This window comes from Stigmatopora argus, chromosome 3 (genome assembly GCF_051989625.1).
Source record: "Stigmatopora argus isolate UIUO_Sarg chromosome 3, RoL_Sarg_1.0, whole genome shotgun sequence".
NCBI lineage: Eukaryota > Metazoa > Chordata > Actinopteri > Syngnathiformes > Syngnathidae > Stigmatopora > Stigmatopora argus.
The window spans coordinates 3,071,334-3,098,964 of NC_135389.1; the positions used below are offsets into that span (position 1 = coordinate 3,071,334).

The 27,631-nt window shown below is 39.9% G+C and overlaps 1 protein-coding gene across 2 annotated transcripts in view; it reads left to right on the forward strand.

Annotated features, from left to right (window-relative positions):
* Positions 1-274: 274 nt before the first annotated feature.
* The window catches only part of LOC144071686 (paired box protein Pax-6-like), a 49,317-nt gene continuing 21,960 nt past the window's right edge, over positions 275-27,631 (forward strand). Inside the window, exons 1-6 of one of the 2 annotated variants that reach the window (XM_077597002.1) lie at positions 275-437; positions 3,506-3,559; positions 22,082-22,212; positions 22,491-22,706; positions 26,354-26,531; positions 27,425-27,583. In XM_077597002.1, the coding sequence (XP_077453128.1) occupies positions 425-437; positions 3,506-3,559; positions 22,082-22,212; positions 22,491-22,706; positions 26,354-26,531; positions 27,425-27,583 (751 nt within the window). In that variant the 5' untranslated portion in view covers positions 275-424. The remainder of the gene's footprint in view (positions 438-3,505; positions 3,560-22,081; positions 22,213-22,490; positions 22,707-26,353; positions 26,532-27,424; positions 27,584-27,631) is intronic. The other variant, XM_077597003.1, reaches the window with a different exon arrangement.

Below are 27,631 nucleotides of genomic sequence, written 5' to 3' on the forward strand. Positions count from 1 at the left end.
ATATTTCTATATTACTTATTTGTGTGTATATATATGTATGTATGTGTATATATATATATATATATATATATATATATATATATATATATATATATATATATATATATATATATATATATATATATATATTTGTCAGAAAGAGAGAGCAACAGATCCTCTCACTCTCTCGTTTCTCTTAATACGCAAAACGGGATGAATGATTTCACCACTGAGGTTTAAATGTTCCCTCCCCCTCCTGGCGAGCGCTCACCTCTCTGCCACTTGCTCCTTCGTTACCCTCCCACTATACCAACTACGGTCCCTACCTCCCTTCATATTTCTTTCGGTCTTTGCATTTGTCTCTTCAGTCACAGAGAAATTAATTACAGGGAACAATAAGAAGAAGGACCTGTTGCTAAACTAAGCGGAGCAAAATTCTAGCAGAATGCCACAAAAAGGTAGGTCCACTAAAGATTTAATTTGCTTCTCATTTCTTCTTTAATCATCACGGCAACATGCACCTGTCATAGACTGGACTTGAAAGTTCTGCTTAATGTTCATGGAGAACGAAGACAATAAGAAATGACACGAGAGAAATTCATTAAGTGATAACTGCACACAAACACATTTAGGCCTGCCTATCTTTCTCATGGTGGCGACTTTTTTCTTTCTTTTTTTTAAAGAATGGTGAGACCTTTCTTAATTGTATCACAAATAAAGAAAACCAATCAAACAATTCGCAGAGAAAGTCTTTGCTATTTACAAGTGAATACGTGTATAAAATTATAAAGGCATTGTACCAACAAGTCAAAGAGTACCATACAGTTGTGTTTACAATCAATTCTACTGAACAAAAACGTGCATGATGCAAACCAAGACTGAGTTTCTTATATTATTAAAACTTCACAATCTTTTGAAATTTGTTAATCAATTATTTTGAAATTGTTTACGTTATTGATGGCACTTTTAACCAATCAATAATGAGGTGATAACTATAATTGTTATTATTATTATATTTAGATAAACTTTGGTCGGATATTCTTCATTTTACTTTATGGGTGCATGTGAAAAATCTTGCTTTTAGTCTTCAGAGTAAATTGCGCCCAAGTCTTTTCATAAAGAACGCGCACAAACCCGCCTAAATGCGCGCGGGCCATATGCGCCAGAAAAAAAACTAACACGGATTTAATTTTTAGTTTTGTCTTAAATAAATGTTTTCTAATTTCACCTGCGTCTATTGCCTTCCTTTTTCCTACATTGTTTTTATTTTTGGGAAAAAAGCTTTTATACAATGACCCATACATAGCATTTTTGACATTTGAACAACTCCCTCAACAAAACATAACAAAAGATCTAAGCCGTCATATTTTTTGAACCGCCAGACAAGCATGTTAATATTAAACACAGGCACTTGTTGCATCTATCTGGACTGAATTTAAAATAATCAGGCCTTGCTCAAATTAATTAAATTATTATAATTCCCTATTAATTAGGCTTGGGTTGTGTAACAAATGTTGTAAAATATATTTCATTCAATGGAACTGCAATAGTTAGAGTATTATTGTGCTGATGAGATGAGGCTGCATGATGGCTAAACCTTCAGTTTAATGTCACTTTTATTATATATATGATTTGCATTTATATAATTACATTGCGATCTTTTCCACACCACTTGGGTCAGAGCCCGGGATCATTCTTATGATTTTTTAAATGCTTTATATGTCGATCAACTCACTTGTCTAAAACTAAAAGCGGCTCACTGACGTTTGTATTTGACAAGTGTGTTCAACACAACTCTTTTATGTCAGCTCTACTAGTGAAACTAGGCTCCCTGCTGCGGTTTTGTCCCACTGTTTTTCCCGAACTGCAACTAACGAGGCAAAAGACACCGAAATTCTTCGAACACACAAAAGCAGCCACGGCTGTAGAACGTGCTGTGCATCGGGGACAAGGTGTTCGCTGTCGGTTTGCGTGCGCACTGCTGTTCGTCGATGTATGGAGCCGATTCACGTTCATTTGCACTTCGTTAACCGCAAGCGCCTTAGAGCAAAAGAATAGCTTTCTTAATGCAAGCGAAAGGACTTGCTTGGATGCATTATGGACGCAATTGCTGGGTATGATGACAATTAGGCTTTTGTCGAGTCAAGGATGATGACAAAGCCTATGTCCGATTATTATATTATTATTATTACACCAATGACCTGTAACATGTCACATCAAATAGACAGTCTCTTTCAGTATAACTAACATAATATCTGGACTATAACACACGCGCGCGCTCGTGCGCACACGTACACACAAATTGTATTTTTTTTGTCAGTAATTCAGATTTTATTGCCCTAGTTGTTATTACTATATTTTATATTATTATTGTTATTATTATTATTATTATTATTATTATTATTATTATTATTATTATTGTTATTATTATTATTATTATTATTAATATGATTATTATTATTATTGCTATTATATTGTTATTATTATTATTATTACATGAACCAGTTGCCATTTCAAGGAACCAAAAAGATGCAGCCATTTACTCGTTCCAGTGCATTCCATTTACTTAGTCTTTTGTACCATTTTAGTCATTATTTTTACAGTTACACATAATCATAATAATATAATGTTAATAATAACGATCACATGGTAAGCATGTCCACCTCAAAGGACTGAGATCAGAGGGGTTAATCTCAGGGGGGCCCTGACCTTCTTTTCTAGAGCATGTTCTCCCCATGCCTGCATGGGTTTTCTCAGGGTACTCTGGCTTCCTCCCACACCCCCAAAACATGCATACTAGGCTGATTGAACACTTCTAATTGTCCCTTGCTATGACCGTGAGTGTGAATGGTTGTAAGTCTCCTTGTGCACTGGAAATGGTTGACACCCAATTAAGGGTGCCCCCTGCCTACTGCCCACAGTCGCCTGAAACAGGCTCTAGTGCCCCCGCGACCCTTGTGAGGATAAACGGAATGGAAACATGAATGAATAATAATCAATTAAGAACCATAAAAAGGAGTAGATATACCATGTTAATTACTATACACGTCAATTGCACAGATAGATGAACAAACACTTCACATTTGAATGATTAATTTTCTGCCAAATTATTTTTTATGCTTATGTTACAGTGCAGAATAAATTGGAATCACTAGACAAATGGATGCATTTGTAGATATATAATACAAAAACCTATGACCGCAAATGTAAATAAAAAGGCTTGCACCTTTTCCTGTAAAGTACATTGTTAGTCAAATATTGAACAATCACTGGTGCGCTAACATTTCAATAAGTAAAATAATCTTGAGTTTAGAACAGTGCACACATTAGAAAAGAGTTTTATTGAAATAAAAAACTACCCTTTCAGCGGATTTCTTTGGTGTCCTCCTTGTTTTCGAACAACTATCTGATCAAAATTGATGAAACTGAGTGTTTTGACATTTGACAATACCAATTAAATGACAATGCAAATGTTGTTCGTAACAATAACCAAATAGATGTAATAAAATGTTATCTGTCTGGTCAGATTACAGAAGTCAAACAAGCTGGGAGACGGGAGTTGCCTCCATGATGCGAAACAGTGAGTTTCTTGATATTATTGTTGCTTCCTTTGAATTTATTGAGCAATCATCATTTCAAAGGTTATGTGTGTTAAGTAAAGAAATTATGTGTCATGAATTGAGGTTTTAAATGTGTATTAATTAAGTTTTAGAATGTGTTGTTGTGTGAAATGTAGTTTGACTGATTAACTGACAGGTCGACTGACTGAAAAAACATTTACTAATTCCTGCTTTGGGTCTCTGAGTTCAATGATGAAAATCATCTGATTCATGTTTCCTTTCTTATTGGCGGACAAGAGGTTTAAGCTGTCTGCAGTGAAGATGTGTCTATTTACATGTCTATTCCTTCATTATTAAGTATCATATTTTTTTAGACAATTCAGACTTTTAAAGGCCCCAAAATGTATTATTTGACCCCAAAACCACAAATTCAACCAAAAAGAAGCATCTCATCTCATCAGAAAATAGTTCCCTTTTCCATTTTTAGTTAACGTTATCATTACCAACCGTTGCTAAATGATGGGTTTACCTCAGTTTTAGGGGAAAACGTGAGACACCATTTTTGTGTGGTAGCTCAAATATCTAAACTTTTCTAAAATCACAAAAATGGCTTTTAAAATTGATCAGATTTGAGATGCATTGGATCATCGATGAAATCTTCAGGAGGCACTGTAGGGGAGGTTTCCAGGAGGAGCTTTTGCGAGAGGTTTTCGACGCACAAGAAAGATGTTGACGGGGAGTTATGACCACCGTTTCCTTTTTGTTACAAATATGCTTTTGTACAACGACATGACACTGTCAAGGCAATTGCCATATTTCATGTCTATGACCATGTTGTCATCAATGTCTGGGACACTGTTTCAAACTGTGAGTGATATTGAAAGTTTATTGCCGTCATTGTTTTAGCGTCAATTAAACTTCCACTTTGCTCTTCCGTGTCGTCCACCCGTGTAACCCGCCAGAGAGCTCTGTTTTCAGATAAGAGCAACGGTGTCAGCCTGCTGCCCAGACTTCAATGCAAACTCAACGTCCACGGTGTCCAGCCATTTTTGCCACTGAGAGACCTCTATTTTGCGGATTAAGGCAACGAGGTGCACCATAATGTCCCCAAGGGCTCGCATTTCTGAAAAATAATCCACCCTCCCTGAGGCTCCTGGTCATCCAGTCCGCTCAGAAAGCTCTATTTCCATACACTGTCCACCACTTTTTTTCTTCGGAGCTGAGTTCAGTGAAAGTCCCCTGTCTTTCACCATTTTTCTGAGAGGCAAGCAAAAGACTGGGAAGTACGTGAGGGACATCTTGAAGGGATTGCAAGCCAATCGCAGGGCACAAATGAGTCAAACAACCAATTGCACATACAATCATACCCAGACCCGGTGTTATGTCTTTGGCAACGTTGAGCGTGTAATGTCGAGTGGGACCCAAATGCAGGGAAACAGGCAATAGTCGAGTGGGCTTGAGTAGGGAATTCAAGAAAATAACAAGGACTTAGCAATAAATAACAAAATCAAACCTGACCTGGAAGACATGGGGGAACATGTGGGCCAAATAAGTATTTAGTCAACCACCAATTGTGCAAGTTCTCCTACTTGAAAAGATTAGAGAGGGCTGCAATTATCAACATGGGTAAATCTCAACCATGAGAGACAGAATGTGGAAAAAAAACAGAAAATCACATTTTGATTTTTAAAGAATTTATTTGCAAATCATGGTGGAAAATAAGTATTTGGTCAAGTATTTTGGTTTCATCTGACCATAATACGTTCTCCCAGTCCTCTTCTGGATCATCCAAATGCTCTCTAGTGAACCACAGACCTGGATGTGTACTGGCTTCAGCAGGGGGACACGTCTAGCAGTGCAGGATTTAAGTCCCTGGCAGCACATTGTGTTACTGATAGTAACATTTGTTACTGTGGTCCCAGCTCTCTGTAGGTCATTCACTAGGTCCCCCTGTGTGGTTCTGGGATTTTTGCTCACCGTTCTTGTTATCATTTTTACGCCATGGGGTGAGATCTTGCATGGAGCCCCAGATCGAGTGTGTGCGGTCGATTGGTCGCCGGGCTTTTGGTCGCCGTCTTTTAGTCGCCGTCTTTTGGTCGCGATCTTTTGGTCGCCCCGACCGCGACAACGGGCGACCAAAAGATCGACGACCAAAAGACCGGCTACAAAACAAGGTAAAACAACACAGTCTACGCATCAATAAAAGCCAACTATGGCCATGAGCAGTTTCACTGAGCCGACGTGTGTGTATGAGTTCGTATGTACATGCGCTGTCCCTTTAAGAAGCTGCGTCCGTCAGGGTCTTAGCAAGTTCTCAAACAAAAAACACTACAAGTCCGGGAAATTTGGAGCTTCTCTTTAGCCTAATAATTCACAGGGCATTAAGTATGACTAAATAGTAATTCACAGTTTGTATTTAGGGTATTTGAGCAACGATTTAAATGGTAATTATCACTTACCTTCCGGGCGACCAAAAGACCAGCGACCAAAAGATCGGCGACCAAAAGACCGGCGACCAATCGACCGTGTACCAGATCGAGGGAGATTATCAGTGGTCTTGTATGTCTTCCATTTCCTAATAATTACTCCCACAGTTTATTTCTTTACACCAAGCGTTTTACCTATTGCAGATTCAGTCTTTCCAGCCTGGTGCAGGTCTAGAATTTTGTCCCTGGTGTCCTTCGACAACTCTTTGGTCATGGCCATAGTGGAGTATGGAGTGTGAGAGACTGAGGTTTTGTACAGGTGTCTTTTATACCAATAATGAGTTAAAACAGATGCTATTAATACAGATAACGCATGGAGACGTTGTTAGATCTCGTTAGAAGAAGTTAAACCTGTTTGACAGCCAGAAACTTTTCTTGTTTGTAGGTGACCAAATACTTATTTTCCATTCTAATTGGGAAATAAATTCTTGAAAAATCATACAATGTGATTTTCAAATTATTTCCAAGTATATATATATATATATATATATATATATATATATATATATATATATATATATGTATGTATATATATATATGTATATATATAATATATATATATATAAATAAAAAATTCATGTTTGTAATACCTGCAGTTTCAGGTAGATAATAATCGATGTTATTAAAATTGATATTAATGAGTAATTTTGGGAAACAGTTATTCACTAGTATCTACTGGGATTAAATACAATATATGTTTTAGGGAGAATGAATATAAATTACAATTCAAATTGAATTAATTAATTCAACGTGAAACCTACTCCTGTCCCAGTGTGTGTGCAGCATGTGGGTGAATACAGACACGTTCATATGTATTTGAATGGGTGGGTCTGTGTGTGGGTGGGGGTCAGGGGGTAATGAGACATACCAAAGGGAGCACATCCAAATTGATGCCATATGTCTGTCTATTAATTGTTTGTGAAGTAAGGGAAAAGCGTTACTCCTCTCGGGAATGATACTGCGATTAACATTTCTTCTGCAAGATGATCACACTGATAACACAGTGTAAACATGGTCTATGAAGCAAAGAGAAATGGTTTGACTAAGAGAAATCAACCATCGCATACAAGTGTAACATTGATACATGTCACAATTGAGAGAATTTGATTTCTGTACCACAGAATATATCAAGAATTTCTGGAGCAAAAAAAGTAATACAAATAAGTGTATATGAAATGATATAATTATGTGTATCAATGAAGTCATTCTTTTTTGGAACTGAAAGTCCTAATTTCGCTGATCCAATATTTCATCTGTTTTCAACAAATGTAAAACCATGAAATAATTTATTGGTTTTAGTTAACTTGTGAACTCTGAATTACATATATTAACACCTTCACTGCCTCCCCAGGTGATATTGAAAAAGAGATCACTGTCAGGTTTTACAGTTTAAATGTATTTGACATTTCCTGGCTTTATTAGCACCCAATTTGTAAAACTGGTAATTGTTTTACAATACTATGATGGTGTTTCTAAGGACTACTTAAAACTACTGACAAGGAAATGGTTTATTCTCTGGAATCCCATGCAAGCTGTGAGGGTTCAGTTTCCACTTAGTGTTAGCGAGTATGTATGACTGATTGTCCTCATTCGGTCACTGGTCAGGAATGCCAATATGAGTAAACTTATTTACTAGAAGGATTAATTTAATGCATTGGTATTTACTCAGCTAGCTGATGGGGTAATGCAGGGGTAGGCAACCTCTGGCTCGGGAGCCACAGGTAGCTCTTTCGATGGGTGCATCTGGCTCTTCGCTAACCTGTGAGCTAAAATATGGAACCCGCTGGTGACAGAACTGAGATACTACGTCCAGTGCTGCTTTAGTCTTATTTTTTTGCATCAGACCAGGGGTCACCAAACTACGGCCCGTCAGCACATTTGGCCCGGCCCTCTGAACAATACCAGAGATGCTATCGGATTTATTTCCTATTTGGAAAAAATAATAATAATTACCGAAAAAAAAATTTTCCCAAAAAAAAAATCCTAGGCCCCGCCCTGTCAAAGAGAGAACGGAATAATGGCGAAAAAGTTAGGTAAGTGAAACATTGTTTCAGAATGCAGGGTATTTAACCTGGAGTGGACAAACGATTATTTTTTGTTCAATGCAAAGAAAAGGCTGTTTGTCTCATCTGTCAAGAGACAGTGGCGGTATTCAAAGAATACAATCTTCGCCGACACTGAATCCCGTCACAAAGACAAGTACGATAGCTTGCAAGGCCAAATAGGAGCAGACAAACTCAAAGCGAAAAAGTGAACTACTATCTCAGCAGAATACATTTGTACGCCAAGCTCAGCTGAACCAGGCATCCGTTCGGGCCAGCTTTCGAGTTGCTAAACTGATAGCAAGCAGTGGTAAGCCTTTCACTGACGGAGAGTTTGTTAAGAAATGTATGGATGCTGTCGCGGAGGAGGTGTGTCCCGAGAAGAAAGATGCATTTAATGCCTTAAGTCTGTCGGCGAGTACAATCACCAGACGCGTTGAAGAAATCGGGAGTAATGTATATGACCAGCTGCAGCAGAAGACGAAAGAATTTGACTTTTTTTCATTAGCACTGGATGAAAGCACGGACGTGCAAGACACAGCGCAACTGCTCATTTTTATTCGTGGAGTTAGTGCAAACTTTGAGATATGCGAGGATCTGGCAGCCCTCCAAAGTCTCAAAGGGACTACAACGGGAGAGGATATTTTTGACAAAGTGTGCCAAACCATGGAGAAGTTGGACCTGGACTGGTCAAAGCTAGCTAGCATCACGACTGACGGGGCTCCTAGCATGGTGGGCGAAACTCGCGGTCTAATGGGACGCATGAACCAGGAGTTGGAAAAAAAGGGTCTCACCGCCCTGCTACGAGTCCACTGCCTAATTCACCAGCAAGCACTGTGCTACAAAGTGTTGACGTGAGAGAGATTCTGCTCTGACAACTGAGCTGAACTTTTATCTGTTAAGATTGTGCATGGCACAACAGAAAGTTAATGTTCCATGGCTTTTTTTTCTATGAAGAACCCAGAGAGAGTTATTTAGTTATTATTTATTTCATAAATACTGTTATTTATTTCCTGTTTTTTTCTGTGAAGAACTCAGAGGGTTATTTAGTTATTATTTATTTCATTAATAGTGTTATTATTTGTTTCCTGACTTTTTTTCTGTAAAGAACCTGGAAAGGGTTATTTGGTTATGTGTGGCTTTCTGGAAAACAATAAAAAAATTTAAGCTCCCCTACGATCGTCACACTTTTTCTGTTACAAACTGACACCGGCCCCCCATCAGAGAAGGGAAAGGTCATGTGGCCCTCACAGGAAAAAGTTTGGGGACCCCTGCATTAGACTCTGCTAGAATGCATACTCTCATTGATTAGCAACTGCATAAGAATGTTGTCAAAAGTATTCTTTTTTTTCCACTTGAAAAGTGGTGAAATTACTAAAATAAAAGACACCCATTTACATGTATTTTGACTTTTAAATTCGGAGTATGGCTCTCAAGGAATAAAATTAGAAAATATGAATTGTTTATGGCTCTCTTCGTCAAAAAGGTTCCCGACCCCTGGGGTAATGGTTCTTTCCCCTGACTTTGGTGTGGGCAGTGTTGGTTTGATTCCCACTCAATGGCCCTGTAATTTGGAGCGTACATGGTTTTATCTCTCTTTGTGTGCCCTGCAATTGACCGGGGACCAATCTAGGGTGTAGTCTGCTCTACACCCTAAATCAGATTGCATAGGCTCCAGCACCCACCAACTTGAGAAGGACAAGCAGTGCAGAAAATGAATAAATAAATAGTAGTCAACATTGATGAGGTTAAAGTTGCTGCTGTTTGATAGAACTAGGTGAAGCTGGATTTGAGAGCTGCCTTTTACTGTAGATTCATGGTTTGTGTTTGTTTGTTCTGATGATGTATGCATATAATTGATTAATGCCCTCTGAAGAGACCCATAAATCTGCAATATGCTTTTCCCCACTAAGCCATTAACAGACAATAGACAGTTGATTAATTGTACAGTAAATCCCTACTTAACCTGACTGGCATCAACCAGCATTAAATTTCCACCAAACAGTTTGACTTGCCCTTCCTCTTTTGGACCAAAATTCAGCTCATTTTGGTTTATGAATCAAATATGGGAAAGGTGGACAGAAATCGATATGCCTCTATTTTAATTTAACAGGGTTTTTTAGCAAACGTCCATCAATCATCTAAACTGGTTAAATTGTATAATAAAGACTTAAAATCTTAAAATAGAGATTAAATGTGCTGTAAAATACTGGTTAGTGGTGATATTGTTTTATTGCTAATTTTAGAGAAAATGTTTATTTTCTTTTTATAAAAAATACTAAACCACAAAAAATATTTTTTCTGATTTTTCGTCATCAAACCTGACCAAAAATTGCTTAGATTGACTTGCACAAAATTGATCTACAGATATTAAATACCAAATCAAGTGGACTGAATTCGGAGTCATAATCTTCATTCATTTATTCATTTTTTGAACACCTTTATCCACACAAGAGTCGCAGGGGGTGCTGGAGCATATCCCAATTTACTTTTGGCCGGAGAAGGGGGACACCCTGAATTGGTGGCCAGCCGATTGCAGGGCACGAGGAGACGGCTCACCCAAGATGAACTCAAGTGGGACAACGACGGTTGTTGCCTTCCCGGGAAAGACTCGGGAGGGGCGACATCGGCTGCTGCCTTACACTGGACAGACTCTAGAAGGGCGACGGCTGCTTCCACACCCGGCAAACACACTGGAGAGTTGCAGGCTACCTCGTCTGGGAAACACGCTTCAGGGACGCAGGCTGCCTCATCCTGCATCGCCCTGGACTGTCTCTGGCTCCCTCACCCAGGAAACACACTGCAGGAACACAGGTTACCTCGTCTGGGAAACACACTGGAGGTACGCAGGCTACCTTGTCCTGCCTTAATTGGACCTGGGAATGGGTTGCTGATAGTGGTGTTTATGTGTAAACCAAGGACAAAACGGGGGGCAGGAAATCATAATCAGGGTCAGAGTCCAAAATGTCAATCAGATTCAGGTCGTCCACACATTCTGAAAAATCTGAGTCTAGAAACAGATATAAGTGTGTGTCGGCGGAAGGACACGGAGATCGAACTGTTTTTTCCGAAGACAAATAGGGAGGAAATCAGCAGGTGGGCAGGTGGAGAAATGGTGGCAGGTGGAGGACAGACACATTGGCTTCCCGATGAATTGAATTGAATGCTTTTATTGTCATTATACAAGTATAATGAGATTTAAAGATTTCACCACATAGTGCACAAATACCAGGAGATGGACAAATAAAACAATAAATAAGTAGTCCAAGTGAGGTCAAAAGAGTGAAGTGCACTTGTTCCGTCTGAAGTCCAGGATGAGTTCCTTGGTTGGTTTTGGCGACGTTCAGCGCCAAGTCGCACCACTCGCTCAGTCTATGGACACAACAACAAACAAGCAGACACAATCAATATATAATAGAGATAAGTAATCATTAAATAATCAATAATAAGAAATAAATAAATAGTTCAAGTGAGGTCAGCAGAACGCAGTGGCAGGCCGTCAGGGCCTTCAAGCCCTTCTCTGCTGGCCTAAGAAATATCGGAATCATATGTTATATTTTGTCCATCAATGCTTATTAAATAATTCCCAATTGTCTGTTAGCTTCCTTTCAATGCTTTCCCCCCTGGTTGCATTGCTTCCAGATGTGTTTTCATATTGAAGCATTTAACCAATCACATTTCAGCCATTATTTGATGCCAGGGTCAGAATTCTGCCTCAAGGTCTTCACAATCAGTTCTGCAGGCTCCGCTGCATTAAACAAGCATCGATAAGACTGTTGCTTTAACCAATCAGATTTCGAGTTGGCAACACCTAAATGCCTTGTCGCAGGCGTAGGGATACGTCATTGCTTTCACCAACTATGATTGGCTAGTGATTAGCCAGAGCTACCAAACTGTATCTGTAGCGAGCTGCACAAGCAAATATATTGTTGTGTTGATTTAAAGACATTTTCAAGACGGACTATGCCAGAAATACAACAGGACAGGCTCGACTTTCAGCATTAGCTTCGATGGCGATAAAAAAGAAGGAAGGAAGAAAGGAGGATGGATATTGTGTACAGTTATAAAGGATTTTTGGTGAGTAAAATATGGCTATATTCCTAAATAATATTTCAACTGTGGGCCCGGTTCTGACATCTGAAAAGCTCCAGTGTTTGTATTTAATCACTAAACGCTGCTAGGAAGTGGATTTTACCCCATTTTAGAGCATTTTTGCCGTTTCGCCATTGACGTCCACGGCTGTCTTTCCCCGGGGAAATCAACCCCCTGGCCCGGCTGTAATGTCTCAAAAGCTCCAGTATTTGTATTTAATCAATAATTGCTGCTAGGAAGTGGATTTTACCCAATTTTAGTGCAATTTTTGCCGTTTCGCGAATGGACGTATATGGACGTATCGACATTCATCACTGTCTTTTTCCCAGGGAAATGGTACTCCGGGCCCGGTTCTGATGTCTAAAATGCTCCAGTATTTGTATTTCATTAATAAATGCTGATTTCGGCTGGATTTTACCCCATTTTCGGGCAATGTTTGCCGGTACGCCATTGATGTTCATCGCTGTCTTTTCCCGGGAAAATCACCCCCCTGGCCCAGTTGTAATGTCTGAAAAGCTCCAATGTTTGTATTTAATCATTAAATGGTGCTAGGAAGTGGATTTTACCCCATTTTGTGCACTGATTTATTGATTATTTTTTATATGTCGCAGCTGTAGCTGCAGTAGAGGTTTTATAGCCATAAAATAGTTTTTGAGGGTTGGATTGATTTGTTGAAGGTGCTACGAGAAAATGCACGGACCGCCACTGGCAGAACGGAGCGGGCTTGTTCCGTCAGAATTCCAAGATTGGTGTCCAGGATGGTGCCACGATTTTGGAGACGTTCAGCTTAGTTGCATCACTCGCTGAGTCTATGGACGCAACAACAAACAGGCAAACACATAGAAACCAATATATTGTAATGAGAAATAATCACTAAATAGTAATGATAATAAATAATCACGAAATAGTAATAGATAAATTAGTGGTCAAAAAAATAAATAAGTATAGTGGTACCTCGAGATACGAGCTTAATTCGTTCCGGGACTGAGCTCGTAGGTCGATTTACTCGCAACTCAAATGAACGTTTCCCATAGAAATGAACTAAATCAAATTAATTCGTTCCAACCCTCTGAGAAAACACCCAAAACAGGATATTGGATTGGAAAAACATTTTAATTTGTTCTAATTCACCATCTATTAACAAAATAACAAATAACTAGTGGTTTAATAGTACTAAAATGTGTTTAATAGTACTAAAATTAGACAGATTTTGTGGAGGGGAGAGAGAGATGGACAGAGGGGGGAGGGGATTTTTTGCACGGCAACGTGCTCCTAACATAACAAAAACATTTAAATGAACTTGGATTACGATGCAGACACACTCAAAAATAACTTTAATCTAACCTTACACAAAACTTAAATCTAATTTTGTTTTAAATTTTGATACCTTTCTTCTCATGGCTCATTGTGCCCCGCCACCACCCTGACCTTTCAGATGCAATCTATTGATGGTTGTTTGCTTTTGTATTCCCTTCAAAATATTCTGAAAATGATGCACACAAATGTCCTCACAATAGGATAACACACGACCACTTGCCAACGAGTAGTATATACGCCATTCGCACTGACTAACGGCAAAAAAGACACTGAAAAAATTCAACGCTCCTCCCAGTGCTTGTAGAGACATTGCACGATGGAGTTGCGACCAGAGAGACATTACACGAGGGAGTTGCGACCAGAAAGACAGTGCCCTTGATGTTCTTATGAGCAGCCTCTCGCGTCCGCTGTATGCTCGTATATCAAAATTTATGTCTTAGCTCAGATAAATATTTGCCCGAAATTTTACTCTTATCTCAAATTGCTCGTATGTCGGGGCACTCGTATGTCGAGGTACCACTGTAGTTTAAGAAGTAGTAATATGTCTTGATTAGGTCTTAGGTGCTGAACTCGAGTTGAGTATGGTGACAGCTCTTGGGAAGAAACTGTCCTTGAGTCTGTTTGTCTTTGCAGTTATAGCTCTGTAGCGCCTTCCAGAGGGCATCAGGTTGACGTGGTGGAACCCGGGATGCGTACTGTCTTTTATAATGCTCTCTGCCCTTCTAAGGCACCGGGATTCGTATATGCTGGACAGGGTGGGTGTGGGCCAGTTGATGATCTTTTGGGCTGTGTTGATCACCCTCTGCAGTCTTTTCCTGTCAGCTTCTGTGCAGCTTGAGTGGCACACTGATACAGCATAGGTCAGGATGCTCTCAATGGCAGACCGGTAGAAGGTCACCAGCAGGTTGGTGTTCAAATGCTCTTTCCTGAGTACTCTCAGGAAATGTAGCCTCTGCTGCGCCTTCTTGATGAGTGATGTGGTGTTTAACGTCCAAGTGCGATCATCAGAGAGTTGGACGCCTAGGAATTGAAAGTCTGTACTTGCTCCACACATTCACTGTTAATATACAAGTATGATGGAGCAGCCTTGTTGCGTCGGAAGTACAGGATGAGTTCTCTGGTTTTGGAGACGTTCAGCGCCAAGTTGTTGAGAGCGTGCCACTCGCTGAGTCTAAGGACCTCATCTCTGTAGGCCGTCTCATTCTCCTCTGTGATCATCCCCACTACCGTTGTATCGTCCGCAAATTTCATAATGATGTTCTCAGGGTGTGTGGGTCTGAATTCTCAGGGTGCGTGGGTCTGCAGTCGTGTGCATAGAGCGAGTGGAGTAGTGGACTCAGTAGGCAGCCTTGGGGTGAGCCGGTGCTCAACGTTCGGGCAGATGAGAGGTGGCGACCCAGCTTCACATGCTGGGGTTGGTTGATCAGGAAGTCCTCAATCCAGGAGCATGTGGAAGGTGGGAGTCCTAGGTTGGCCAACTTGAGGATAAGAATGTCTGGTATTATGGTGTTAAAGGCTAAGCTGTAGTTGATGAAAAACATTCGGACGTAGCTCCCTCTTTTCTCAAGGTGGCTCAGTGCAGCGTCTGATTGTACTGTTAGGTTTCCGGAGTTGATGAGTCTAGGATCGGACCCAAATGCAATGAAGAAGGCAGAAACGGTGGACTGGGGTTTCACTAATCTTTAATAACAAACTTGTTCTCAAAAATTAAAACTTAAATCCAAATAAACAGGGGAAAGTGACAAAATATGTAGTTCAATATAACAGAACACTGACTATAGCCTCGTTGTTTTGCTTCCTATGCCATTGACTTGGGAAGCTAGCCGGAGCTAGCTGCTCCAGTTTAGCCCAAAAATCAACCCAAATCATTGGCCACATGTCATTTGTCACCTGTTCAACACAGTCTTGAGGAAAATATTTGGATTAAAACAACAGGATAGACTATTTACTAGCTTGTCTATTTCCTTCTATGTATTCAATTCAATCAGTTCATCTATAGGCCGGAAAGAAAAAAAATGAGGCTTACATCTCCAGTCTTCCTGTTGTTCCGATTTCCTTCACCATACGGTTTAAGAATTTTCCGATAACACGATTGAATTTCTTGGGGGAAAAACAACATCTAAAACACTGTCCACTACAGTAATGAAAACAACCGGAAGAGGACATAGTGCACAAAGAAGCCGTACACCAAAGATTTACTGTAATAACTGTATGTTTCTGGCCAACAGGGATATGCAATTAAAACATTATTATGCGGAGGCTTTTTTGGTTTATTTTACTAAAGAAAAGGACTATGGGTCGTGGCTCATCTTAGTCTAAATTATCGAATTTGTTATGATACCCCCCCCCCCCAGATATGATGGATGGATGTGAAGATGTGTGAAGGAAGGGTTTGTGTTGGAATAATCCTTAGGTATTACCAAATTCACAATAAAAGAGGCATCTGAAGTCTCATCTTTGTTTAATTCTTGCAAGAAGAGAAATACATCCATCCACGTATGTAGCCTAGATCATTCTAACAACTCGAGGTCTCGCTTGCTACTTTATTCATAAGATTTTAACGCCATGCCCCACAGAAGTCTAAACATATTTAGAGTTTCATAACATTTTATCACAGTCATCAAAACAATTGTAGGTCTCTTGAATTCTCCGAAGAGCGCCAGTTGTGGGGCCGTCCTGCCCAGTCAAAACAGTCCACAGTGCCCAAGATTTTGTTGTGGACTCCTCTTCCGAAGCCGAAAAACAGTCCATCGTTATTGTTGTGAACCCATCCTGCCCAAGGCCATTCCCAGTCCTCTTGATGCGAACCACAGTCCTTTCCTTTGCAAGAGATGCATTAAAATGCCCTTTGTATTAATGTCAATTACTCTTCGTTGCAAGTACTTATAATATAAAAATATTGATACATATCTATAATAATGATAAACCTAACATTCCCCCCTAATATTATATATGTGTACGCAATCCCATAATCATTTTTTTATTTATGAAAAATACAAATACACTTGGGGGAAGTCTGTTGTCTCGATCTTTACCAGAATTCACCTTACTTGCATATCTGGCCTGAAAAAGGAAGAACAAAATCATTCTCATTCAACTCATTTTCATAATTTGCATCATCCTGGACATCAATGTTATCACCAGTAGGCTGTCTAATAAGCAGATACAATCCTTGTAATTCGGAATTTGTTAGAGCTACTGTATCAACCCTAGGTCGGTCTAGCTAAAAGTGTAACAGGGGATAAGACAATATCCACACATTGTCAAAGTATTAGCCAAAACAGCTATTGATATCACCTCGGTAAAGGCCATTTTTTTACATTTGGCGAAGGCCTTATCCCACCAGTCTGCCAGAAGGTGGATCGTTCCACTCCAGAGTGCCTCTTCGTTTCCGGTTCAGGGTTTGCAGGCCTTCAACGGCCCAGGTTAGGGACCCATTGGGGGACGTGTTGTTGAGTGCAACATTTTCAAACATTGCATACGCCCCCTGCTCCCTCAAGAGCACATCAACCGTCAGAAGCATATCAACCGCTTTGCGGTCCTGGAAAGTCATGAGACTGGTGGCTGCCAGCTGTTCCTTCATTGCAAATCCAATTTGTTTTTTTCTTTTTTTTTGACATTGTAATGGATGTTCTTCATCCTATTCATATCTTTATTTGGCATAACCCAAAGAAAAATATACTCCTGCTGCAATTTGGCAAACCAACCCATAAGTCGGATCGCCATCCCTCGATGAGGCTCAACGTCGTCGAGAGAGGCCAGTTGCCGCACCGAAATTCCGAGCCGCCAATTGTATCTCCTTCACTCTAAAACAGATACTGGTAAAAACAGTGAAAGCAAAGCACATAGTCCTGTTTCTTTTTTTACAGGAGTTATATTATTTATTTGCCCCACTTCACCACCATAAACAAAAACGTGGAATCAGTGAGACCGTTAATCTTGGACAATGGGCACACCATATGTCATCTACCGCACCCAGATTCAGACCATGCCTGTAAGGTTCAAACAGGTAAAGTTAGCACAGTGGAAAAAATGACTTTTCATTCACTGCTTCTGCAATAGGATAGACACCGTTTGAATATTTTCCTTTTCTTTACAAGCAGGACCTTTTTTTCTTTTGTAAAAACACTTTTCCCAAAGAATGGTGATTGAGGGAGATGTTATATCCGATCGCATTTTCCCTCGTCTGGTCGTTTGTTTTAACCCTTTGTAAGAAGGTTTAGTCTCAATTGAAACGTTTGAACCATTGAAACCATATGGAGACAATAAAACCAATAAACAAAGTTATTTCCAATTAATATTGGAGTGTTTGCATTTTATTGGGTCAGAACGTTTATCTTACCCGTCTCCTCAACCGTTTCAACTCAGGGTACCTTCTTACAATGCAAAAGGTGGCTCTACATCCCCTTCTCGGCGTGCTAGTGCTTCTTCTTTATACTGCAGGTTGAGCACCTCCGTTGGTCCAGTCCGTTTCCTGTTGAGAAGCACAGTTTCCCCCTGCCAATTTGAATGTGTTTTCTTAGAGATTTTTTCAGTTCCAATCGTGCAGTGAATAATGGCGATTTGTATGGTCTACTAAATAGGATTTCCCTATGTTGTTGTCCTGTTGAACTCGTTATGTAGGCAGTGATTTCATAACGAGATATTGAACCTTCTGTCCATCCAGCCAACAATTTTGTTAACACAATTTGGGTGCCATTATCACTATAAATCTTTGGAATTTCAAATTGTGCACTGATATGCCGAATACAGGTTAAGCATGCTCTGCCACCAACTTAACCCTATAAATTGTGTAGTGGCACCGTACCGAGGCCACCATCCCCCCTGTCGAGACACAGGACTTCCCATGACCCAAGCCAGCTTTGTTAAAAGCAGCTCACCCAAGTAAGCTGAGGTACCAATTTGTTTTTGTTTGTTTTTGTTTTTACCTCAGTGATCCCAAATCTCACATTTCGCAGAGCAGATTATTTGTTTTTCCATGTCAAGTTTCAAATGTGGAGTATTGCTGCTGCATTCCTGTCAAAAATTTCATTTGGTGATTTTTTTTTCTTTTTTGTTTTGTTTTTGTTTTTGTACTAACCTGCCACCGCCATCCTCGAAAGGCTTATTGGCGATTTCAGAAATCAATATCAAATTTCCAAATCCTTTTCCACCTTGATAATTGATTGTAGATCATATTTTGGTGGCTAGCCAATCAAAAACACAAAAAGACAGACCATCATCCACACTCACACTCATAATCAGGGGAATTTAGTGTTCAACCAGTCTAGCATCCATAATTTTGGTTTGTTGGAGTAAACTGGAGTACCTGGAGAAAACCCACGAATTCTCGAGGACACCAGGAATACTCCACACTCTGGAAGGTCTGGATCCACCCCGCTTCCATTAGTAGATGCTCGAACCGCAAGGTTGATGCATTAATTACCAGTCAATCAATTTGGGTCGTTTACCCATACATCAGTGGCCTGTAAATTTTCATCACAGGTGTAAACCACCATCCCCAGTGGGCCTTTTTGGTAGTACACCCATTTTTTCTGCCCCGTCAGCAATAATCATTCCAGAAGGAACTAGGTAATTAATGTACTAGATTCGCGTGTCAGACATCTACAAATAGAAATTTGTTTTGGAAGTTCAATCGCCACCGTTCGTCGCCCTAGTCAGCCAGGACGAGCGACTGGAGTGGCTCTGATTAACTCTTTGTTTGCCAATAATGCAATAACGGAAAAGTTGTGATACATTGAAACACACACACACCCAAGTATATTAACCGTTTGTAAAAATGTACCTCCATATTTCGCATTAAATTATACCCTGTGTCAATGCTATCAGTTTTTTTGCCCATTCTAGACAACCCATCTACTTAAAGCATTACTCAAAGGTTGATATTTTATAATTTGGATATGTTATTTTTGAAACATAGACATTATTTCATCACTTGTTTCACACCATGAAAGGCCCCACCAGAATTTGTTGCAGATATTCCCCTTTATCTAAGCTTGTTATTGCCAATCGTTATCACTGTAACATTTAGGTGCATTAACCCCATAATTGCAATGCTGTAAGTTTTAAGTTAAAGTCCTCTTAATTTGTATGCCCTTAAAGCAATAGAAAGCAACGTCATTTGGTTGTATCAATCTGATCAATGTTTATACAATCCGTAATATCAACATGCCCCACGCCAAAGCATATTTCACCCGCTCAGGAAATAACAGGGAATGTTTTTTCTGTGCACTTGAAAAACACCCCACGCTTCTCAGTCCCAGGGAAATTATGCCTATCCGACATCAATTATTTTATCTACCCCAGCCAGGTACAATTGACCTAATAATTTGGACGAATGCCATGAATTTTCTCATGCCATTTCTGCATTGTTAATTTCATGTCTGATCGCTTTAACAACCAAATAACTCTTAATACCCAAGACATAATTTGAAAATCACGTCATACTATGACCCGTTTTATCACTCTTCTTTCTGTGGAACAAGCCGCCTCGCTTGTATCTCCCTTCACATATTAAATATAGATTAATTCTATGCTTAGTGCATATTTTATCCTGCAGGTTTTAATATCTTATGCATATTAAGCTGGCCAGCAAAGCCATACTCGTTTATCCATAAATTTAGGTGTTTAACCCTCGTAGCGCTTTGATTTTTAACAAACTTCCAATCTTTACACGGCAGACGCTGTTTCGGATCGTCATCCCTAGCCGCCTTGATATTTGAGCTGCCCATTTTGAAGGGAGTTCGCGTGCACGCAGTTATCAGTTAGTTAACCTTCTTTTCCGCCCTTTATTATCGGAACTACACACGTAACACACGTAACACAAATGTATGGCCTGATATACCGTCAGAGTTATATTTGTACTTTTCACAGTACAGGACACCCCGAACTGCCCTAACACACACGGAACACAAATGTATACCCTAGCCTGATATACCGTCAGAGTTATATTTGTACTTTTCACAGTACAGGACACCCCGAACTGCCCTAACATACACGTACCACACATAACACAAAAGTATACCCTAGCCTGATATACCGTCGGAGTTATATTTGTACTTTTCCGGACCACAGTACAGGACACCCCAAACTGCCCTAAGTTTTATAGACTCATGCTCTGTCTCTTTACCTGGTAGAGACTAGTATGCCCAGGGTTTTATTGTCTCATTTCTCAAAAATGGACCTACACATGCAATGCCCCTTCGCGCATTTGGCAACCGTCAACAAATGCATACATTCATGTGGACTTACCAGATGTCCCCAGATGTCTCTTTCAGTAGTATTAGTCGTCAACCGTCCAGAATCCAGGGGCGCTCCTTCGAGTAATCCAGCCCTTAACGGGAATCAGCTGCCGTGGCCACGGTCTTTTTCCAGATATCGAATGGAAGCGTCCTGGATTCTGCTCCGGTATCTTGACCACAGGCTCAAAGGACCAAAATGTTGGAATAATCCTTAGGTATTTCCAAATTCACAATAAAAGAGGGATCTGAAGTCTCATCTTTGTTTAATTCTTGCAAGAAGAGATATACATCCATCCACGTATGTAGCCTAGATCATTCTAACAACTCGAGGTCTCGCTCGCTCTTTATTCATAAGATTTTAACGCCACGCCCCACAGAAGTCTAAACATATTTAGAGTTTCATAACATTTTATCACAGTCATCAAAAAAATTGTAGGTCTATTGAATTCTCCCAAGAGCGCCAGTTGTGGGGCCGTCCTGCCCAGCCAAAACAGTCCACAGTTCCCAAGGGCGCTTGTTGTGAACTCTTTTCGCGAAGCAAAAACAGTCCACCGTTCCCAAGACCGTTTGTTGTGGACTCCTCTTCCGAAGCCGAAAAACAGTCCACCGTTATTGTTGTGAACCCATCCTGCCCAAGGCCATTCCCAGTCCTCTTGATGCGAACCACAGTCCTTACCTTTGCAAGAGATGCATTAAAATGCCCTTTGTATTCATGTCAATTACTCTTCGTTGCAAGTACTTATAATATAAAAATATTGATACACATCTATAATAATGATAAACTTAACATTTTGTCTTTGATCTCCTGTAACGCACATTGAAATTGCATCTGTATAAAATGTGCTATTCAAAAATAGCTGTGTTTTCTGAATACAACACGATTCTGATGACAAAACTTTATTACAAAGCTAATACTCGACAACAGTATACGACAACAGTTGCATTTCCTTATATATCATCACCGTGACACATAACTACTTTCTCTATAAACAAAAAGATAGACACAAACAAGAGGGCAAATTAGAAACAAGAGTAATGATGACATGGCCATGTCTGAAATGACACTTCTGAGGAGATTTAGGGTCAATGTGTTATGTGTGCACAGCGTGGTAGGACTCAAATGCAGGCACAATGACAACTCTGATGGTGGCGATCTCTCTTTATTGCGGTGTACAAAAACAGAGCAAAGGTACTCTTGAGCAGCATAGGCAGGTTGGTAACGTGGCGTGGGAGTCGAGCGCCATGAAGTCCATGGGATAATCCAATGCGAAAGTACAAGATCTGTGAAGTACATTGTAGTTGGTCATGATCATCAAAATTGAATTCCATTGAATCTTTTTTACTTCTTCTTTTTGTGATTGTAGGTCACAGTGGAGTGAACCAACTTGGAGGTGTCTTTGTGAACGGGAGACCTTTGCCTGATTCCACTAGGCAAAAGATAGTGGAATTGGCTCACAGTGGAGCTCGTCCATGTGACATATCCAGAATTTTGCAGGTAAATACTAGATACATTAATAACAGCTTGTTCATGGTTAATAGGCTAATTGATATTAGTTACTACATCCTGTTATTAACACTGCATTTCAATTTCTTTAACAGCTCATATTAAAATAATCGTATTTTTTTAATCATACTATTTAAAAATTACTTGAATGCCTTTTTTGCTTTCAAGCAAAAAATGGGCTCTGTCGACAATTATGCAGTCACTTTTACAATCATCTGGCAAACATTATTTCCGAGAAAACATTTGATTGTATGTGCTATCTTATCCAGGTATCCAATGGATGTGTGAGTAAGATCTTGGGCCGGTATTACGAGACTGGCTCTATTCGTCCGCGAGCCATCGGAGGAAGTAAACCCAGGGTGGCCACTCCAGAAGTTGTGGGCAAAATTTCCTTGTACAAGAGAGAATGTCCATCTATCTTTGCCTGGGAGATACGAGACAGACTCTTAGTCGAGGAAGCCTGCACTAACGACAATATCCCTAGTGTAAGGTTTTATTTTCTCCTTTCACAGGATAGTATATTAAAGTATGAAGTATGGCAATATGTGCATATGTTAGAGAAAATGAGTAATCATTCTGTCTCAAATCATATTTAATAAGAATGGTTAAGTAAGGACATTTTGGTGAATTAGATTGCAACACAGGCAGATTTTTGCAATTTTTGCACAGATGTGTATTGGTTCATTCATTTATTATCCCTACCAACTATTCTGGGTGGCCCGCTGGAGCGAGTGGTTGAGGCGTCGGGCTCACAGCTCTGGGGTCCTGGGTTCAAATCCAGGTCACGTCCAGGTGTGTGGAGTTTGCATGTTCTCCTACGTGGGTTTCCTCCAGGCACTTTGGTTTCCTCCCACATTCCAAAAACATGCATGGTAGGCTGATGGGACACTCTAAATTGCCTTGAGGTATGGGTGTGAGGGTGCATTGTTGTGCGTCTCCTTGTGCCCTGCGATCGGCTGGCCACCGATTCAGGGTGTCCCCTGCCTTTGGTCCGGAGTCAGCTGGGATAGGCTCAGAAAATGAGATGAGAAAATGAGGAGACCATTATTCTCAGAATGAATGTGTGCAGTAGCCTGGAGTAATTGACAGAGGGTAGAAGTCATATATATCAGTGGTGTGCCGTCAGGGCCTTCAAGGCCTTCTCTGCTGGCCTAAGAAATATCTGAATCACAGACTGATGTTAATTGTATTTTGCCCATGAATACTTATTAAATAATTCCCAATTGTATGTTAGCTTCCTTTCATTGCTTTTCCCCCTGGTTGCACTGCTTCCAGATGTGTGTTTTCATATTGAAGCATTTAACCAATCACATTTCAGCCATTATTTGTTGCCAGGGTCTGCCTCAAGGCCTTCACAATCAGTTCTGCAGGCTTTGCTGCATAAAACAAGTGTCCATACAACTGTTGCTTTAACCAATCAGCTTTCAAGTTGGCGACGCCAATGCCTTCTTGCAGGCGTAGGGATACGTCATTGCCTTTTTGCAGGCGTATGGATACGTCATCACTTTCACCAACTATGATTGGCTAGTGATAGAGTGGACTAGCCAGAGCTACCAAACTGTATCTCGAGCAAGCTGCACAAGCAAATACTATATTGTTGTTGATTTAATAGCGGTTTTGTCAACCCTCAATGGCTGAAGGAAGAGAAGAAATGGAATTGTTTGCAGATTTACTGTCAAAGCCCTTTTCAAGACGGACTTTTCAAGGAAAAAAAGCTGGACATCATTAAGAAAGGCTGGACAACTCCAAAGCAAGCAAACATTTTCAGCACTAAATCGAATAAAAACGTATGCCAGAAATACGATGACAGGACAGGCTCGACTTTCAGCATTAGCTTCGATGGCTATAGAAAAGAAGGAGGAAAGAATGGAGGATGGATATTGTGTACAGGTAAAAAGGATTTTTGGTGAGTAAAATGTGGCTATATTCCTAAATAATATTTCAATTGTATGAGGTTATTATTGATTGGATTGGATAACTTTATTCATCCCATATTCGGGAAATTTAATTGTGACAGTAGCAAGAGGGTGAGAATGCAGATACAGGAAAGGCATAGTTACACATAGTTCCAAGTTAGAAAGTAAAGTCACAAAGGCCGCAGAACAACAAAACAAAAGCACAAAGTACAAAGCAAAGCAAAGTAAATAGGATCATTAAGATTCACCAAATCAAATCATTAAGACAGAAAAGCAGCTAAAACAAAAACGAGCAAGAGTGGACGAAGCTACCGCCACCGGCTGCCACTTGAACGGCGCCATCTTGGTTGCAGTAGCAAAAACGGATACAGACTCAAGAAAAAGACGTTGTAAAGATGATTTTTCATGTGTCGCAGCTGAAGCTGCAGTAGAGGTTTTATAGCCAAAAAATAGTTTTTGACGGTTGAATTGTCTCCGACAGCTGAAGGCATCACTAGGAAATTCACGGGCCACCACTGATATATATATATATATATATATATATATATATATATATATATATATATATATATATATATATATATATATATATATATATATATATATATATATACATACACACACATATATATATGATTTTTCTCTGATAGAATGATTGGAACAGATACTTTTTTGTCACAAAAAATATTCATGAAGTTTGGTTCTTTTATGACTTTATTATGGTTGAACAGAAAAAAGTGATCAAATCTGCTGGGTCAAAAATATACATACAGCAGCGCTAATATTTGGTAACATGTCCTTTGGCCATTTTCACTGATTTAGCCATTCCATTACCACTTTTGATGTGTGTTTTGGGTCATTGTCTTGTTGGAACACCCAACTGCGCCCAAGACCCAATCTTCGGGCTGATGACTTTAGGTTATCTTGAAGAATTTGAAGGTAATCCTCCTTCTTCATCATCACATTTACTCTCTGTAAAGCACCAGTTCCATTGGCAGCAAAACAGCATAGTACTACCACCACCGTGCTTGATGGTAGGGATGGTGTGGTTCAAGGCCTCACCTTTTCATTGTGGCCAAACAACTCGATTTTTGATTCGTCTGACCACAGAACTTTCCTCCAGAAGGTCTTATCTTTGTCCATGTGATCAGCAGCAAACTTCAGTCGAGCCTTAAGGTGCCGCTTTTGGAGCAAGGGCTTCCTTCTTGCACGGCAGCCTCTCAGTCCATGGAGATGCAAAACACGCTTGAATGTGGACACTGACACCTGTGTTGCAGCAGCTTCTAATTCTTGGCAGATCTGCTTTTTCGTGACTCCCGGTTGAATCTTCACCCTCCTGGCATTTTTTTCTCAGCAGCAGGTGATAGCTTGCGTTTTCTTCCTGATCGTGGGAGTGACAAAACAGTGCCATGCACTTTATACTTACAAATAATTGTTTGCACTGTTGGGGCCTGCACCTGCTTTGAAATGGTTCCAAGTGACTCTCCTGACTTGTTCAAGTCAAGGATTCGGTTTTTCAGATCCATGCTGAGCTCCTTTGACTTTCCCATTGTACCGTTTGTGGGCGTTTGCATCCAATGAGCCCTATTTAAATGGTCTCAGAGAAGTCACCAGCTGTAGTCACTCATAATCACTCACAAGAAGATAAGAGGCCATGCTATGAAGCTCATTTCACTGACACAACTTTCTAAGTCACCAAAATTGCTAATTTGTGTTGCTGTATGTATATTTTTGACCCAGTAGATTTGATCACTTTTTCTGTTAACCCACAATAAAGTCATAAAAGAACCAAACTTCATTAATGTTTTTTGTGACAGTTATCTGTTCCAATCACTCTATCAGAGAAAAATCAGAGTTGTAGAAATAACTGGAAACTCAAGAGAGCCATGACATTATGTTCTTCACAAGTGTATGTAAACTTTTGACCACAACTGCTATCTGTATATATATGTGTATGATTTTGAGTGCGGATGGTCGAGTGTCTCTGTGTGCCCTATGGCTGACTGACTCGGGTGTAGTCTGCCTTCCACCCGAAGTCGGCTGGGATAGGCTCCGGCAACCCCTGCAACCCTTACAAGGATGCACGGTATGGAAGATGAATGAATTTGAATGAAGATTGGAGTTATTTTACCTCCAGTTCTTTTTAGAATCAAAATACTGTATTATATCCTAAAGTGAAATTGTGTCCAATAGTGATGTACCCCTCTTTTCTTTAGGTTTCCTCAATAAATCGAGTACTAAGGAATCTGGGCAGTGACAAGCAGCAAGTAACAAATGATGGGGTGTTACGAAAGCTAAAACTTCTCAATGAACAAGCCACTTGGGCCGGACGCAATGGGTGGTACCCTGGGTCATCACTCAGTATCACAGGTACTCCTTGGAAGTTCCAAAAAGGTATACATTAGGAGATGACCCTTTTGAGAGACACCTGTTAATATGATAAATTCAAATAAATACAGATAGAATAATTCTTCCTTTATAAAGGAAATAATGCTCAGTTTGTATCAACACCTTGAGAGGTATTTTTTGTGCTCATTAGTTTGAAATTAATTACTCATTGTCATCATTCACAAGATGTGGAAAATTATAAAAAGTGTACAACCCGTATTCAAATGATTTGATAAATTACACAAACATTTTTTACTTGCTGTATAAAACAGACATGTTGGAGCTTGTAGGAGCTCTTTTGGCAACAGGACAAATTGCCATGGGAGCAGCCTTGTAACCTGCCACTCCTCCTCCATGCAGCAGCACTTTGGGATTACAAGAGTGGGATTAAGTCATCAGTCTATAGAATGTTTGTGTCGTTGGGTGCATGTGTGTCTATCAGAGAGAAAATACGTGGTGCCTGGTGCCATTTGTGTCTGTTTCTGCCTGACTGACTTTGACACTGAGCAATGGCTTTATTCTTGTCTGCATTTTCTGTCTGCTGGGAATAATGAATAATTAAGATCAAACCACAAATGACAAGGTCTCCATAGGGAACTAGAGTAAGGCTCCAATTTGTTTAGAAATTGCATGTCGTGATCAGGTGAACTGCTCTTTATTTTGCATCCTACCATGATAATTATAATTTCCAAGACTTCATTCAGATTTTTTTAGAACAGAAAAGTATTTTAAAAAAAATGAATAGAACTGATGATTTAATTGTAGGGAAAAATAGGAATGAATGAGAATCTTGGTACCTGTCAAAGTGGTGGATAATCAGATAATTACTAATTAATTATTATTCGTTGTAGGCAAAGCAACGCTAGAAGGAAGTTTAAAACAGACATTCTTTGTTTCAGAAAATATGTGTTTGCAAGCAGAAGGAGGGGAAAATACAGTATCAGCTAATTCCAACAATGAAGATTCAGACGAGACACAAATGAGGCTTCAATTGAAGAGGAAACTCCAGAGAAACAGAACATCTTTCACACAAGAACAAATAGAAGCACTTGAGAAAGGTGTGAATCTACTAAGATGTAGTTCGTACTACTTTTAATTAATTTATC